Source organism: Podarcis gaigeae (assembly GCF_964106915.1).
Source record: "Podarcis gaigeae genome assembly, chromosome: 1".
NCBI lineage: Eukaryota > Metazoa > Chordata > Lepidosauria > Squamata > Lacertidae > Podarcis > Podarcis gaigeae.
This window is the reverse complement of record NC_139678.1, coordinates 119,740,618-119,753,544: the sequence shown is the minus strand read 5'-3', so window position 1 is coordinate 119,753,544 and position 12,927 is coordinate 119,740,618. Positions and strand designations below refer to the sequence as shown.

The following is a 12,927-nucleotide window of genomic DNA, read 5'->3' as shown; positions in this document are numbered from 1 at the left end:
CATCTGGAGGGCCGGAGTTTGCCTATGCCTGGGCTAAGGGGTTGCCCTGTGTAAAGGTCTTAGCAGAAGAAAGTTACACAGGTTGGTTTATAAAATCAGCTAAGCTGCCCAAGCAGCTGTAAGTACAACTGGTGGAGCTTTTTGACCAGAGGCAGATTGTCCCCAGTAGCTGAACAGAGTTGTGCGTGAATTTGGCTAGGAATTTGGGAAATTGGCCCAAGGTGCTTAAAGGCTGGTGACAGCAACAGCAACTCTTGAGTCCTTAGAAACTGTCATCAAGAAACAAAATTATTGAGATGACAACAACAAGAGTAGTAATAAAAATCTTAGTTATTAGTTCATCCTGTCTCCTGTAATGGTGCCAGTCTCATGACTAAGCCTACCATACATACCAAGCCACCATGAGGCTACAAAAATGTTCTGAGGGAAAGGTTAGCAGCAGAAAATAGTCAAATGGAGGAGCTCAGTGAGTTATTGTGGCAGGGACCCTGGAATATAAAAATTAAAGAAGCACAAATATCTAGAGTGGGGTTTATAAAGAGTGGGGGGCCAGAGAACTGTGGTGGCAGCCTAGGGATCCATTTTTTGGACAACATTTTATGACTTTCCAGAAACTTCCCATCTTCATTCAGAACCTTTGACAAAACGCTGTTCTATGGAGGAACAGAGCAACGTATCTCTCATGACTCTATGGCGTGCACATAGTACTGTTTCACCTAAAACAAATTCAGAGCCAAAACATAAACAGAAAGGAGAGAGTGACTTACCGATCCTGTACCGAGACCGGGGCAACTTGGGCAGACTCCAGGTTGGCCAGGAGTGCCAGGTGTTCCTGGCTGGCCAGGTGGACCAGGTGAACCATTTATTCCAGGAGTACCAGGTGGACCCTGAACATGAATTGAAATAATAATAATTGAGGCATGCATCAAGTGCTCAAGCCCTTTGTCATTCAAATAACTAGAACGAAATACTATAAAACAAAAACAGTGTGTGTTGCCCATGTGTTTCCCCTTCTTACATCAAGTAGGCATGGTGTGTTGATGACCCACACTTGCGTCAGCTTGGGCCCCCACAATCCCTCTCACTATCAAGGAAATGTAATAAGCGAATAGAACGAGAACTTACCCAGCTGACGTTGCCACAAAACCCCACACATGCACTATATAAAAGAATATAAGTTTCAGCACCCCCTCCCCACTCTTCTTCCCTAATCTTATACTGTATACAACACTATTGCCCAGGGCCGAATTTAGGTTTGATGAGGCCGTAAGCTACTGAAGGTAATGGGGCGCTTTATATGTCCAGCTGTCCTTTGTCAACAACAAATTGTCGCTGTATTTTGTGTTGAATATATGCGGTATGGCAATTTATGGATCTACACTGTTGCTGTGTGTAGGCTTTATTTTATTTGTTTTTTATCTTATATTTTGAAAATGTACAGTGTTTCTTTTGCTTTAAATTTTTGGGGGGCCCCCAAGAGAGTGGGGCCCTAAGCTATAGCTTGTTTAGCTCATACGTAAATCCGGCATTGCTCATGTCTCATATCAAATGCAACTGATCTGTAGAAAAGACTTTACAACTTGAAAAAGAGACGATGCACATACTTTTGTAAACCAAGAAAATCTTTAATAAAAAACATTTTTTTTAAAAAAAAAAATCTAACTTAGGATTGTTCACACAAAAGCCACAATGGCCAATGTGTGAAAGGGCAGTGAGGACATGTGCAAATGTCTTGCCCTGCCTCCAGTCCTCCACCCACCAAGTCTGCACATTATACTTTATATGCATAGACCCTTGGTGATGTTCCCTGAAACATGGGCACTAGGAGCAAGAATGGGAGTCAATGTAAACATTAGAGAGAGGTCCCCATTGCCTCCTGCTTGCTTGCATGCGGTGAGCTCTTGTGAACAACCATAAGGGGATACAAGTAAAAAGGTAAAGGGAAAGGATCCCTGGATGGTTAAGGTAAAGGTAAAGGGACCCCTGACCATTAGGTCCAATCGTGACCGACTCTGGGGTTGCGGCGCTCATCTCGCTTTATTAGCCGAGGGAGCCGGCGTACAGCTTCCAGGTCATGTGGCCAGCATGACTAAGCCGCTTCTGGCGAACCAGAGCAGCACACAGAAACGCCATTTACCTTCCTGCCAGAGCGGTCCCTATTTATCTACTTGCACTTTGACGTGCTTTCGAACTGCTAGGTTGGCAGGAGCAGGGACCGAGCAACGGGAGCTCACCCCCTCGCAGGGATTTGAACCGGCGTCCTTCTGATTGGCAAGTCCTAGGCTTTTTGGTTTAACCCATAGCGCCACCCACGTCCCACTCCCTGGATGCTTAAGTCCAGTCAAATTTGACTATGGGGTGTGGCGCTCATCTCGCTTCAGGCTGAGGGAGTTTGCATTTATCCGTAGACAGTTTTTCTGGGTCATGTGGGCAGCATGGCTAAACCGCTTCTGGCACAATGGGACACCATGACGGAAGCCAGAGCCCATGTACCTTCCCGCCACAGGGGTTCCCTGTTTATTTGCTTGCGCTGGTGTGCTTTCGAACTGCTAGGTTGGCAGGAGCTGGGACAGAGCAACGGGAACTCACCCCGTTGTGTGGATTTGAACTGCTGACCTTATGATCAGCAAGCCCAAGAGACTCAGTGGTTTAGACCACAGCCCCACCTGCAAGTATGGGATACAAGTATGGGATATGGAAACAGGGCAAGTTTTGCAATAAGAAGCAGTCAATTATGTGTCCCCATTAGACATCTGAAATGTTACAGCTTTCTCCTAGTGTGAAAAACTAGGCCTTTGAAGCCTAAGCTGATCTGCGGCAGGAGACCAACATCCTAAGCAAGTGGCCTGAGTCTTTCATTCTTCCCTTGTGTTAGTATTATTGGGAACTGAGGCTCGCTTGCAGTGGTTTGGTTTTTTTTTTTAAAAAAAATGAGAAATAAGGACATGATTTTATAGTTTTTGAACTTACAGGATCTCCCCTGGGGCCTTGAGGACCACCTGGAATGTTCATATCAGGGCCCTAGAGGAAGAAAAAGAAATCAAGGTGAGCAATAAAAGTCAGTACAAACATAAAGAAAATAAGTGATCAGAAATTGACCAGAGTTTCAAACGTGAATAGGAATATACATCCACATTGGCACTTTTCAAAAAGATCGTATTGTTCTCCCCCACCAAAATAAGTGAAAGACTGCATTTTTGCTTAACTGTCATATCCCCAGCTGCAACTTTCCCTAACCAAGTCCCCTCCAAATGTTGTCCGACTACAACTTTCGCCATCCCTGACAATTAACCATATTGATTGGGGCTGATGGGAGTTGGAGTCCAGCAACATAATACTGGGAGGGGGGGTTGTTGTTTGTTACTATGGTGTGCAATTTTGTGCTTTTATATTGCAAACTGCTCTGTGATCCTTGGATGAAGAACAGTCAGTACAGTAGTACCTCGGAAGTCAAACGGAATCCGTTCTGGAAATCCGTTCGACTTCCAAAACATTTGGAAACCAAGGCATGGCTTCCGATTAGCTGCAGGAAGCTCCTGCAGCCAATCAGAAGCCATGGAAGCCATGTCGGATGTTTGGGTTCCAAGCAACATTCGCAAACCGGAAGACTCATATCACTTCGGGTTTGCGGTGTTTGGGACCCAAAATGTTTGACTCGCAAGGTGTTTGGGATCTAAGGTATGACTGTATAGAAATTTAATAAACTAACTAACTAACTAACTAACTAACATCCAGAAGGCCACACTGTTGAAAAGAAATGCATTCTTTTTATGAATGCAAAAAATCAGAACAGGACTTGCTGAGCTAGCTACTAGTAGGAAACAATCAACCATTGCAGGCCATGTGATTGGCAGACAAGACACTGTTGATGGTTCTGTCTCTGCTGCCTGGCTGATATTGACCCATGACAGGGCCTTCTCAGTAGTGGCTCCCCATTTGTGGAATGCCCTCCCTGGTGAGGTGCATCTTTCCCCCTCATTATTAACTTTCAAGAAGTATGTAAAAGCTTTCATGTTCACCCAGGTGCTCGATTGCTGAAATACACCGTTCCTGTGAATCTGAACGCTATTAGCTGTGATGACTTTTTAAAGATGTTCCTGTTTTGGGTACTCTTAACATTCTAAAGATTTTATTTTATTTTTAATTGCATTGTTTTGTTGACTTCTTTGAAGCCCTGGGCTCCTTTGGGAGGAAGGGCACAACAGAAATTTAACAGACATAAAGAATAATGTTCTCTTTTCCTTTTCTTCTTTTTCCTGCTACTCCTCACCTTTTCCCTTCCTTCTTCCCTCAGTGCACAATGTCTTTGTTTGAACAGCTTGGCGTTTGGTGTTTTGAGGGCAATAAAATTCAGAGAAAAGGCTATTGTGAAGCTTTCCAAGTACAACTCCAATAAAATCCATGAAAATGAGCACTTCTTTCATATGGTCTAGATGAGATAAATTCTGGTATGTATTACAACCCGTGTCACCATGTTTATCAAAAGGAGCTGCTTAGTTTTCAAGGAAAGACAATAAATTGCCCAAATGTTTTCAAACAATATGAGGGGACACTCCACATTTTTAGTTATAAACACATTTAGTTTTTGATTGAGGGTGATGGGATGTCATCATACAATTTAAAAGGTAAAGGTAAAGGTACCCCTGCCCGTATGGGCCAGTCTTGCCAGACTCTGGGGTTGTGCGCCCATCTCACTTAAGAGGCCAGGGGCCAGCGCTGTCCGAAGACACTTCCGGGTCACGTGGCCAGCGTGACATCGCTGCTCTGGTGAGCCAGAGCTGCACACGGAAACGCCGTTTACCTTCCCGCTAGAAAGCGGTCCCTATTTATCTACTTGCACCCGGAGGTGCTTTCGAACTGCTAGGTTGGCAGGCGCTGGGACCGAGCAACGGGAGCGCACCCCGCTGCGGGGATTCGAACTGCCGACCTTTCGATCGGCAAGCCCTAGGCGCTGAGGCTTTTACCCACAGCGCCACCCGCGTCAATTTAGCCTTTAGCTAAAGAGTCCTGATTATTGCGGCCTGTGTTCAGTAGAAATGCTTCTTTCTTTTGTTCTCTGAGAATGATACAGCTGGACATGATCTTCACCCCTAGAACTAACTGCAGATCACAACACAGTTTTCCTTTGGAATTTACACTTTTCTACACTTAGTGATGCCTTTATTGGCTCCAAAAAACGCTTATAACCCTTGCTTAAAACAATACTTTGTTTCAGAATGCTTAGAAATGCATATATTTGAAATAAAACAAGTTCAAAAATATGTACATATTTAAATGCTATTAATTTCAGATTAATGCAGAAATTAGAAATCCACAGCACTCTAGAAATGTTTATTTTCTTCCCATGAGATTTGTGTGGTTGTTGCTGCATCAGGGCATTGTGGGAAATTAAAAGATCGTAGATGTGTAGCACTCACTGAATGTGCTAAACCGCTTGCTCCCATCAGGACAACTGAAGGAATAGCTCACTCAGTAGAGCATGAACCCTCTTAATCTCAGGGTGGTGGGTTCAAGCCCAACATTGGGCAAAAAGATTTCTGCATTGAAAGGGGTTGTACTAGACAACTTTTGTGGTCCCTTCCAACTCTATAATTCTATGAAAACGTCTATGACAGGAGTGGGCCTCAAAGTTGGTCCCTCAAACTTCGAGCCAGGTCAGTGTGCAGTCATACAAACACCATATGGGGAAGGTATAGCCTAGTGATGAAACCACTATGGAAAGGTTAAAATTCTTGCGGGTAATTTTAGGATGAAAAATAATGATTCAGGTAAGGGATTAGTAACAGAGAACTTTAACACATCCGGTCACTTTTAGTTCAGCGAGAGACAGCAGTTGAAATCTATGCCATCAACTTTCATCTAAAGAATATTCTATATACTAGAGGTGGGAAATCTGTGGCCTAAGAGGTACATGTGGCCCTCTACCTAATTTCATTTGGGTATTGGAAGCCCAGAGGAAAATAAGAAGACCAGGAACAGGCAGAAAAGAATGTGGAGGGGGAGTAGAATTGGATGGAACAATGGAAGCAAGGAGGAGCAAAAGTTCTATGCAAGCAATTGGTTCAAATCCCTGGGACCTTTCTGAGTTATGGAATCATAGAATTGTGCAGTTGGAAAGGACCACAAAATTCACTTAGTGGGGCTTGAACCCTGAAATTAAGAGTCTCATGCTCTACTAAGCCATCCCAGGGATACGAGTGAGCAGTCCCTTCTATGACAGCTACTGGGCAGAAGGAGAGAGAGAGAGAGAGAGAGAGAGAGAGAGAGAGAAAGGATTGTTGGAAAGAGTGGAGAAAGAGGTGGTCTTGCTCACTTTAATCTCTGGTTTTGCCTATCTCTGCCATGTGGCCCCTGAGGGGCCCTGACAGATAATTCCCTGAGAGAACATGGCCTTTGGCAAAGAAACATTTCATCACCTCGGCTATATTCAGTGGGGCTTATTCCTAAATATACACACACTCTGTAAAAGGTTGTGTCTCTAAGCATTTGATTTTTATTTCATTAGTAGCACCAAATCCCTCAAGTATTCTTACAGTATTTGAGGGATAGGGGAGGAACAACACAAAGATCCCAACGGTTCATAAACAAAACTCATAATGCAGACTACTCCATTTTATGGAAGTTTCCATCTTGATTCCAGATCTGGGTTTTGAGCATTTTAGCTAGCGGAAATCAAGCGCTGAACATGAACTTTGTTCCAAGCATCTACACACCATGAGAAATTTCCAGCTGCAAATTTATAATTGGCAATGCAAATTGTGCAGAGAGTGGATGTTCTCTTGGGACAGAATTTAGTGTTCTTTGGATGCAAAGTTTTTTGGCCTAAGTAGATATTCTTGATATTCCTTGCCAGGATTTATTTGAATAACAAGCCCTGCCCAGTTTTATATGCTCAACAGTTTACAGCATCTCTCCGTTTCTAGTGAGAACAGATTTTGTTGGGAGATTGCTGAGAGACTTGCTTGTTGGTGTTTGGACTGGAACGTGTTGCAAAAACAATATTTCTCCGTATATCCTGGCAGTTCAAATTCTAACCCTTTTATCAGCCTAGGAAGTGCAGAGGTCCTGGTTCATTGTGAAAAGGGAAGGAATCAGCGTTCCTGGACCTCCATGAAATGGCCCTTTTGAGAATGGGGAAATAGCTGTATTTAGATGATGCTCCTAGTACGTTGGCCCTCTTTGATGCTTGATTTCACAAAGTCTAAATCAATAGTTGAAGGAAGGTTTTGAATATATCACACACGGCCATTTTGAGTATGCGCTGATCAAGAGCCATAGCAATAGTTAAGCCTAAGAAAATAGAATTGAGCCCAATATAACCCCTTTGAAGCCAGTGGTCAATGGTCAACAAAATAATAGCACAAAACCAAGAATTACCACAGTGCAATAGAACTTGCCCTCTTCTCCTCCCACCATGACATACTTAAATTTCTTCCATAGGGTTGTGGGAGGCTGGGAGAAGAGGGGAAGAACATTCCATTCTGCAAGCAGAAATCCTGCGCTCATGGAAAATTTTCCTTAGCACTGTGTTGAATCCGACTCAATAGGATTAATAGTGCAAACCTATTCATGTCTTAAGGAAGTCCTGCTGAATTCAGTGGGACTTTACTCCCATGGAAGTGTGCATAGGTTTGTAGCCTAAACCATTTTAAATTTAGGCATCAAGGCTTAGCTGAGGCTGGATTCAGGGTGGTAGGTTTATACAAGGTCTTACAGGTGGCATCGTTGGTGAAGGGCACTTTGCGCAGCAATCTCCAAACGGAATCTCCGGATTCTCGCACTCTAATTCCATATCGTCACAGACGATGTCATCGCACAGAACAGCTCCTGAGTCACACACACAGATTTGGCATGGTTCCGGTTTCCAAACATCCCTGTCAGCGTACACTTGGCCAAGGTGTGTACATGCTCCTACGACTGGGGAGAAAAACGTGGAGGAGAGAAATAATAATCATTAGGTGTTGGGTGCACATCAGTAAAACACAAATGGAAGAAATAGCAAACAGCTTTGGCAGATTATTGCTATTTGATCATTGACAGAGTTTAAAATGGCAGTTGTGATTCCATGATCTAGCATTTGAAGAGCGGAGGTGGTCACTAGATAGCAGGAAAGGAAACAACGTGAGATTCTGTGTTTTGTCTAGGGTCTTTTCCCAAACAGAGAGAACGGTGAACACTTTCACAAAGAATTCTACACTACACGCTAAGAGACAAATGTGAAAGGTTTGATGACAAGCAACTAGGAAGGGTGACAGATGGACACCTACAATTCTTTTTAAAAAACTAGATTAAAAAAGAACTAGATTCCATTGTGAACACATGTACAAATTGGGGGAGGGGAGAACATTGCTGAACATAAAGTTCTACAGTACATAAAGTGAAATGTTTTTGATAATTTCTGCTTATAATAGCGTGAAATCGTAAGCTTGATGTCAGAACCAAGAAAAATGCACACCAAGAACTCAGGCCAATGTAAGTTTCAATAGTGGGAGTGGTCCCTACCCGCAAATCAATTTCTGAGTTCTTGGTGTGCTTTTTTCTTGGTATATTTAATAACAAGAACTCCAACTTATATAACATTAATGTCAGAACCAGGCACCCTTGAGCAGTCTCTAGTGTTGCTCCAGGGCATTGTGGGAAATAAAAATGGCAGCTCATAACTGCTGCCCAGTTCAACTCATGACTGGGGTTCAGGGCCACTGATTTAGAAGGGGCCATACTCAAAGGCTACCTCAAAACAGAAGCTGGTCATGACTGCAGACTATGTTTCACTGTATGTATGTACCATAGTAGCATGGTAGTAGTGGCATGACAAGCAATCTTTTGAAATAAAAGATTATCAGTAGAATTTGCTGACATTTTTTCTAGTTTGTTCAATGTCAACAGCAATCTCTCTTGTTAATATCTCAAAGCAATGAGTGTCATTAGTTGTTTCAGAGGGGGGAGGGAATCCCACTTCTGTAAATATGGGAATAATGCAATAATAATAATAATAATAATAATAATAATAATAATAATAATAATAATAATAATTTATTTATACCCCACCCATCTGGCTGGGTATCCCCAGCCACTCTGGGTGGCTTCCAACAGAATATTAAAAACACTTATTTATGCATATTTTAAATCTTAGCTCAATTACATGAAAATACAATGCATAAATTGTTAATGCCAGCACAAAAACGATGTTAATTTCCCCTGGTGGGAAATGATGTGCATCTTCACGTTACACATTTCAGAAGATTTAACTTTACAAACAAAAACAGAAGACTCTGATGAATGATACATAGTTACATACACATACTTCCCAACAACATTTCACTTATGAACATAAACACATTATCATATATTTAATTTTGCTACTGCAATCAGTTTATAGACATTGGCCTATAAAGCTCTATATGGCCAAGGACCCAAGTATCTGAACAACCACTTTCCTTACCACCAACCAGCCTGTATCTTAAGATGTGGGCTAGTTCTACTCAAGGAGGAGGGATCTGTGTTGGCACAGAATCCCTCAGCAGTCCAGACTCCAATGTTGTTATTTACCCTCACAACATAGGAGTACAGTTCATTTAAAATAGTTCTCCTCCCTCAAGCATCTATGGCCTCTGCATCTCCATCAATCTTTTTCATGTTATGTCTGATCCAACCATGTGTGCTCACTTTGTTGGTATTTCAGCTTTGGTCAGACATGACGCTCTGAGTTTGCCAGGTGGCTCAATCCATTGGCCAGGTTGTGTATGTACAATAGGCCACTGCTTTCCAACTTCTGGGACGCGGGTGGCATTGTGGGTTAAACCACTGAGCCTCTTGGGCTTGCCGATCAGAAGGTTGGCAGTTCGAATCCCCGTGACGGGGTGAAGAAGAAGAAGAAGAAGAGTTTGGATTTGATATCCCACCTTTCATTCCCTTTAAGGAGTCTCAAAGCGGCTAACATTCTCCTTTCCCTTCCTCCCCCACAACAAACACTCCCGTTGCTCTGTCCCTGCTCCTGCCAACCTAGCAGTTCGAAAGCACATCAAAGTGCAAGTAGATAAAAAGCTACCACTCTGGCAAGAAGGTAAACAGCGTTTCTGTGCGCTGCTCTGGTTCGCCAGAAGCGGCTTAGTCATGCTGGCCACATGACCTGGAAGCTGTACGCCGGCTCCCTCGGCCAATTAAGCGAGATGAGCGCTGCAACCCCAGAGTCGGCCACGACTGGACCTAATGGTCAGGGGTCCCTTTACCTTTACCTAAGGAACTTGCTCATATAGTATAAACTTGGGAATCAGAGGAATGAGGAAATAGTAGATCTCTTTATTTGTTTACACTCACAAAACAGAGTCTAGAATCTCCGAACCATTTTATCAGTCACAGGATATTTGGGCAGCTATGGTGCTTCAGAAGGATCCCTAAGGATGCTAAAGATTTGCTTCCCTGCCACCTTAATTTACTGGCAAGTGGTAAAGATTCTGTCATAATTATCTTTTAAGTGACAGTTTCAGGATAAGGTTTAACTCCAGGTAGCTGCTGTTGGGAAAACGTAGGAATGATTAGATGGTTACTCTGCTGAACAGATGTTCCTGTATCAAAAAGTGAGACCTTCAACAAATGTTGTAGATGGAGTGCTGCTGTTTGGGATTTCTGCCATTCCACTCCAGAATTCCATTTTTGCCCTTCAGCAGTCAGCATTCTGGGGCCAGTGAGCATGCTCAATCTTCACTGAGCTGTTTTGGGGAACAGCAAAAATAGAGGGGGATACACACAAACACACACAGTGGTACCTCTAGTTACGAACTTAATTCGTTCCAGAGGTCCATTCTTAACCTGAAACTGTTCTTAACTAGAGGCATGCTTTCGCTAATGGGGCCTCTTGCTGCCGCTGCGCCGCCGGCACATAATTTCCGTTCTCATCCTGGGGCAAAGTTCTCAACTCGAGCTAACTCTTCCAGGTTACTGGACTTTGTAACCTGAAGCTTTTGTAAGGTACCGCTGTATAAGGTAAAGGGACCAACTCGCTTTATTGGCCGAGGGAGCTGGCGTACAGCTTCCGGGTCATGTGGCCAGCATGACTAAGCCGCTTCTAGCAAACTAGAGCAGCACACGGAAACGCCGTTTAAATTCCCGCCAGAGCGGTACCTATTTATCTACTTGCACTTTCACGTTCTTTTGAACTGCTAGGTTGGCAGGAGCAGGGACCGAGCAATGGGAGCTCACCCCCGTCGCGGGGATTCGAACTGCCGACCTTCTGATCAACAAACCCTAGGCTCTGTGATTTAACCCACAGTGCCACCCGCATCCCTTAAGGTACCGCTGTATACACACACGGAAATCTGGTAAAACATGAATTTGGGCTCATATGCATGCATGGATGAAGGTTCCAACATTATCATTCCTTTATTCTTATTTGTACTGTTATGACCCCAACAATCATCTGCAAATCTGGAAAAACTTTGGCTATAGCCCCTGAATCCAAGCATTCCCCGGTGAATTTTCCCATGCATAACAGCAGTCGTAAAAGGCAGAAATGAAAGAAACAAGCCAAACGTGAATGTTCAGAAATAAAATGCATTGAGTCCTGAAATAGGAGGGGGAAAAGGAATATCAAAGCTCGCTGAAGAGTTATATTCATTAAGCAAAATCCTTTCTTTAAACCTGATTAATATAAAAAGATTACTTGAAATCTATGCATCGTGTTTTGTTTATAATGTTAGTAGCATTAAACAAATATATATATATATATCCTTCCCTATACAACGCATCTTGTGGCCTTTCAAACTAACCACACCATTTTATGACAATTCCTGGAGGGAACAAGAGGCCTTCCTTCCTGTCAAAGTTCCCAGTACAGTTCAAGACGCAGTGTCACCCAGTAGACAGAACAATGGACTAGTTGGAGCTGTTAGGTCTCTGGAACAAATCTCAGCCCAACGTGAATTTAATGGACAAGTGTGTGGGTTGCATTCTGGCTTCCCTCCCTACAGCTGGTGGCATGTGCGTGTTATGTACTGAGTTGAATAGGATCCAAAATGCAGCAGTCTGATTGGTCCTAGAACAATAGGATCCAAAATGCAGCAGTCTGATTGGTCCTAGAACAATAGGATCCAAAATGCAGCAGTCTGATTGGTCCTAGAACAATGCAGCAGTCTAATTGTCTGCAGGAGCCACCCAATCCAGGTGGAAATAAATCCACAACCTGATTGGCCCACAGGAGAATCCCGGAATTAGCCAATCACATGCATCCCATTGTGTAAATAATGTATATAAAGCAGATATTGTGGGGGAACTTCCATTCCTTCTCACCACTATGAGCTGCATAAAGAGCATGAAATCCACTCTCGACTCCGAGTATATTTCAGTGGGGGAGGCAGAATTTGTCAACTCCTCTTTCCCCATTCACTCCCCAGTACCACCTCCCACACTGTTCTGGAAAGTTGGAGGGTGCCCCCCAGAACAATGTGGGAGGGGTACTGGTGCACTGGGGGAGGAATGGTGGTGTGGAGGGAGTGGACCGCCTGCGGCACCACTATTCTGGTAGGGTTCCATTGCGGCAACCCCCCTGGAGACATGCCGTGGACCCCCACGCATGCCGGGCACCACGCCCCCACAGGCAGCGCGTCACACCCCCAGAACGCGTGTCACACCCTCACGGGCAGCGTACCACACCCTCGGGATGCGCACCACACACCCCAGGTGCACATCGCATCCCTGGGGGGGGTGTGTGTGTGACAGCCACACCCCTGCCTAGTCTCCGCCCCCGATAGCAGAACATGCAGCTTGGCCACTGTACTGGGGTTGCAGCGGCATCAGAGAATCAGCAAAAGTTGCCACTCCCCTTGGTCACTCCATTGTATCAAAAGCTTTCTATGGACTAAGGAAGCCATTCCATCTACGGGATGTGAAGCAATGAAACCCAATAATTCCATTCCGTTACCTCCATTTCCC

The 12,927-nt window shown here is 44.0% G+C and overlaps 1 protein-coding gene across 1 annotated transcript in view; it reads right to left on the bottom strand.

Moving 5' to 3' along the window:
* Positions 1-12,927, bottom strand: part of COL3A1 (collagen type III alpha 1 chain) — a 93,867-nt gene that overhangs the window by 55,847 nt on the left and 25,093 nt on the right. The window contains exons 2-4 of the mRNA XM_083704030.1: positions 7,715-7,917; positions 2,971-3,021; positions 768-887 (exon numbers count right to left, since the gene is read on the bottom strand). Coding sequence (XP_083560156.1) covers positions 768-887; positions 2,971-3,021; positions 7,715-7,917 — 374 coding nt within the window. The remainder of the gene's footprint in view (positions 1-767; positions 888-2,970; positions 3,022-7,714; positions 7,918-12,927) is intronic.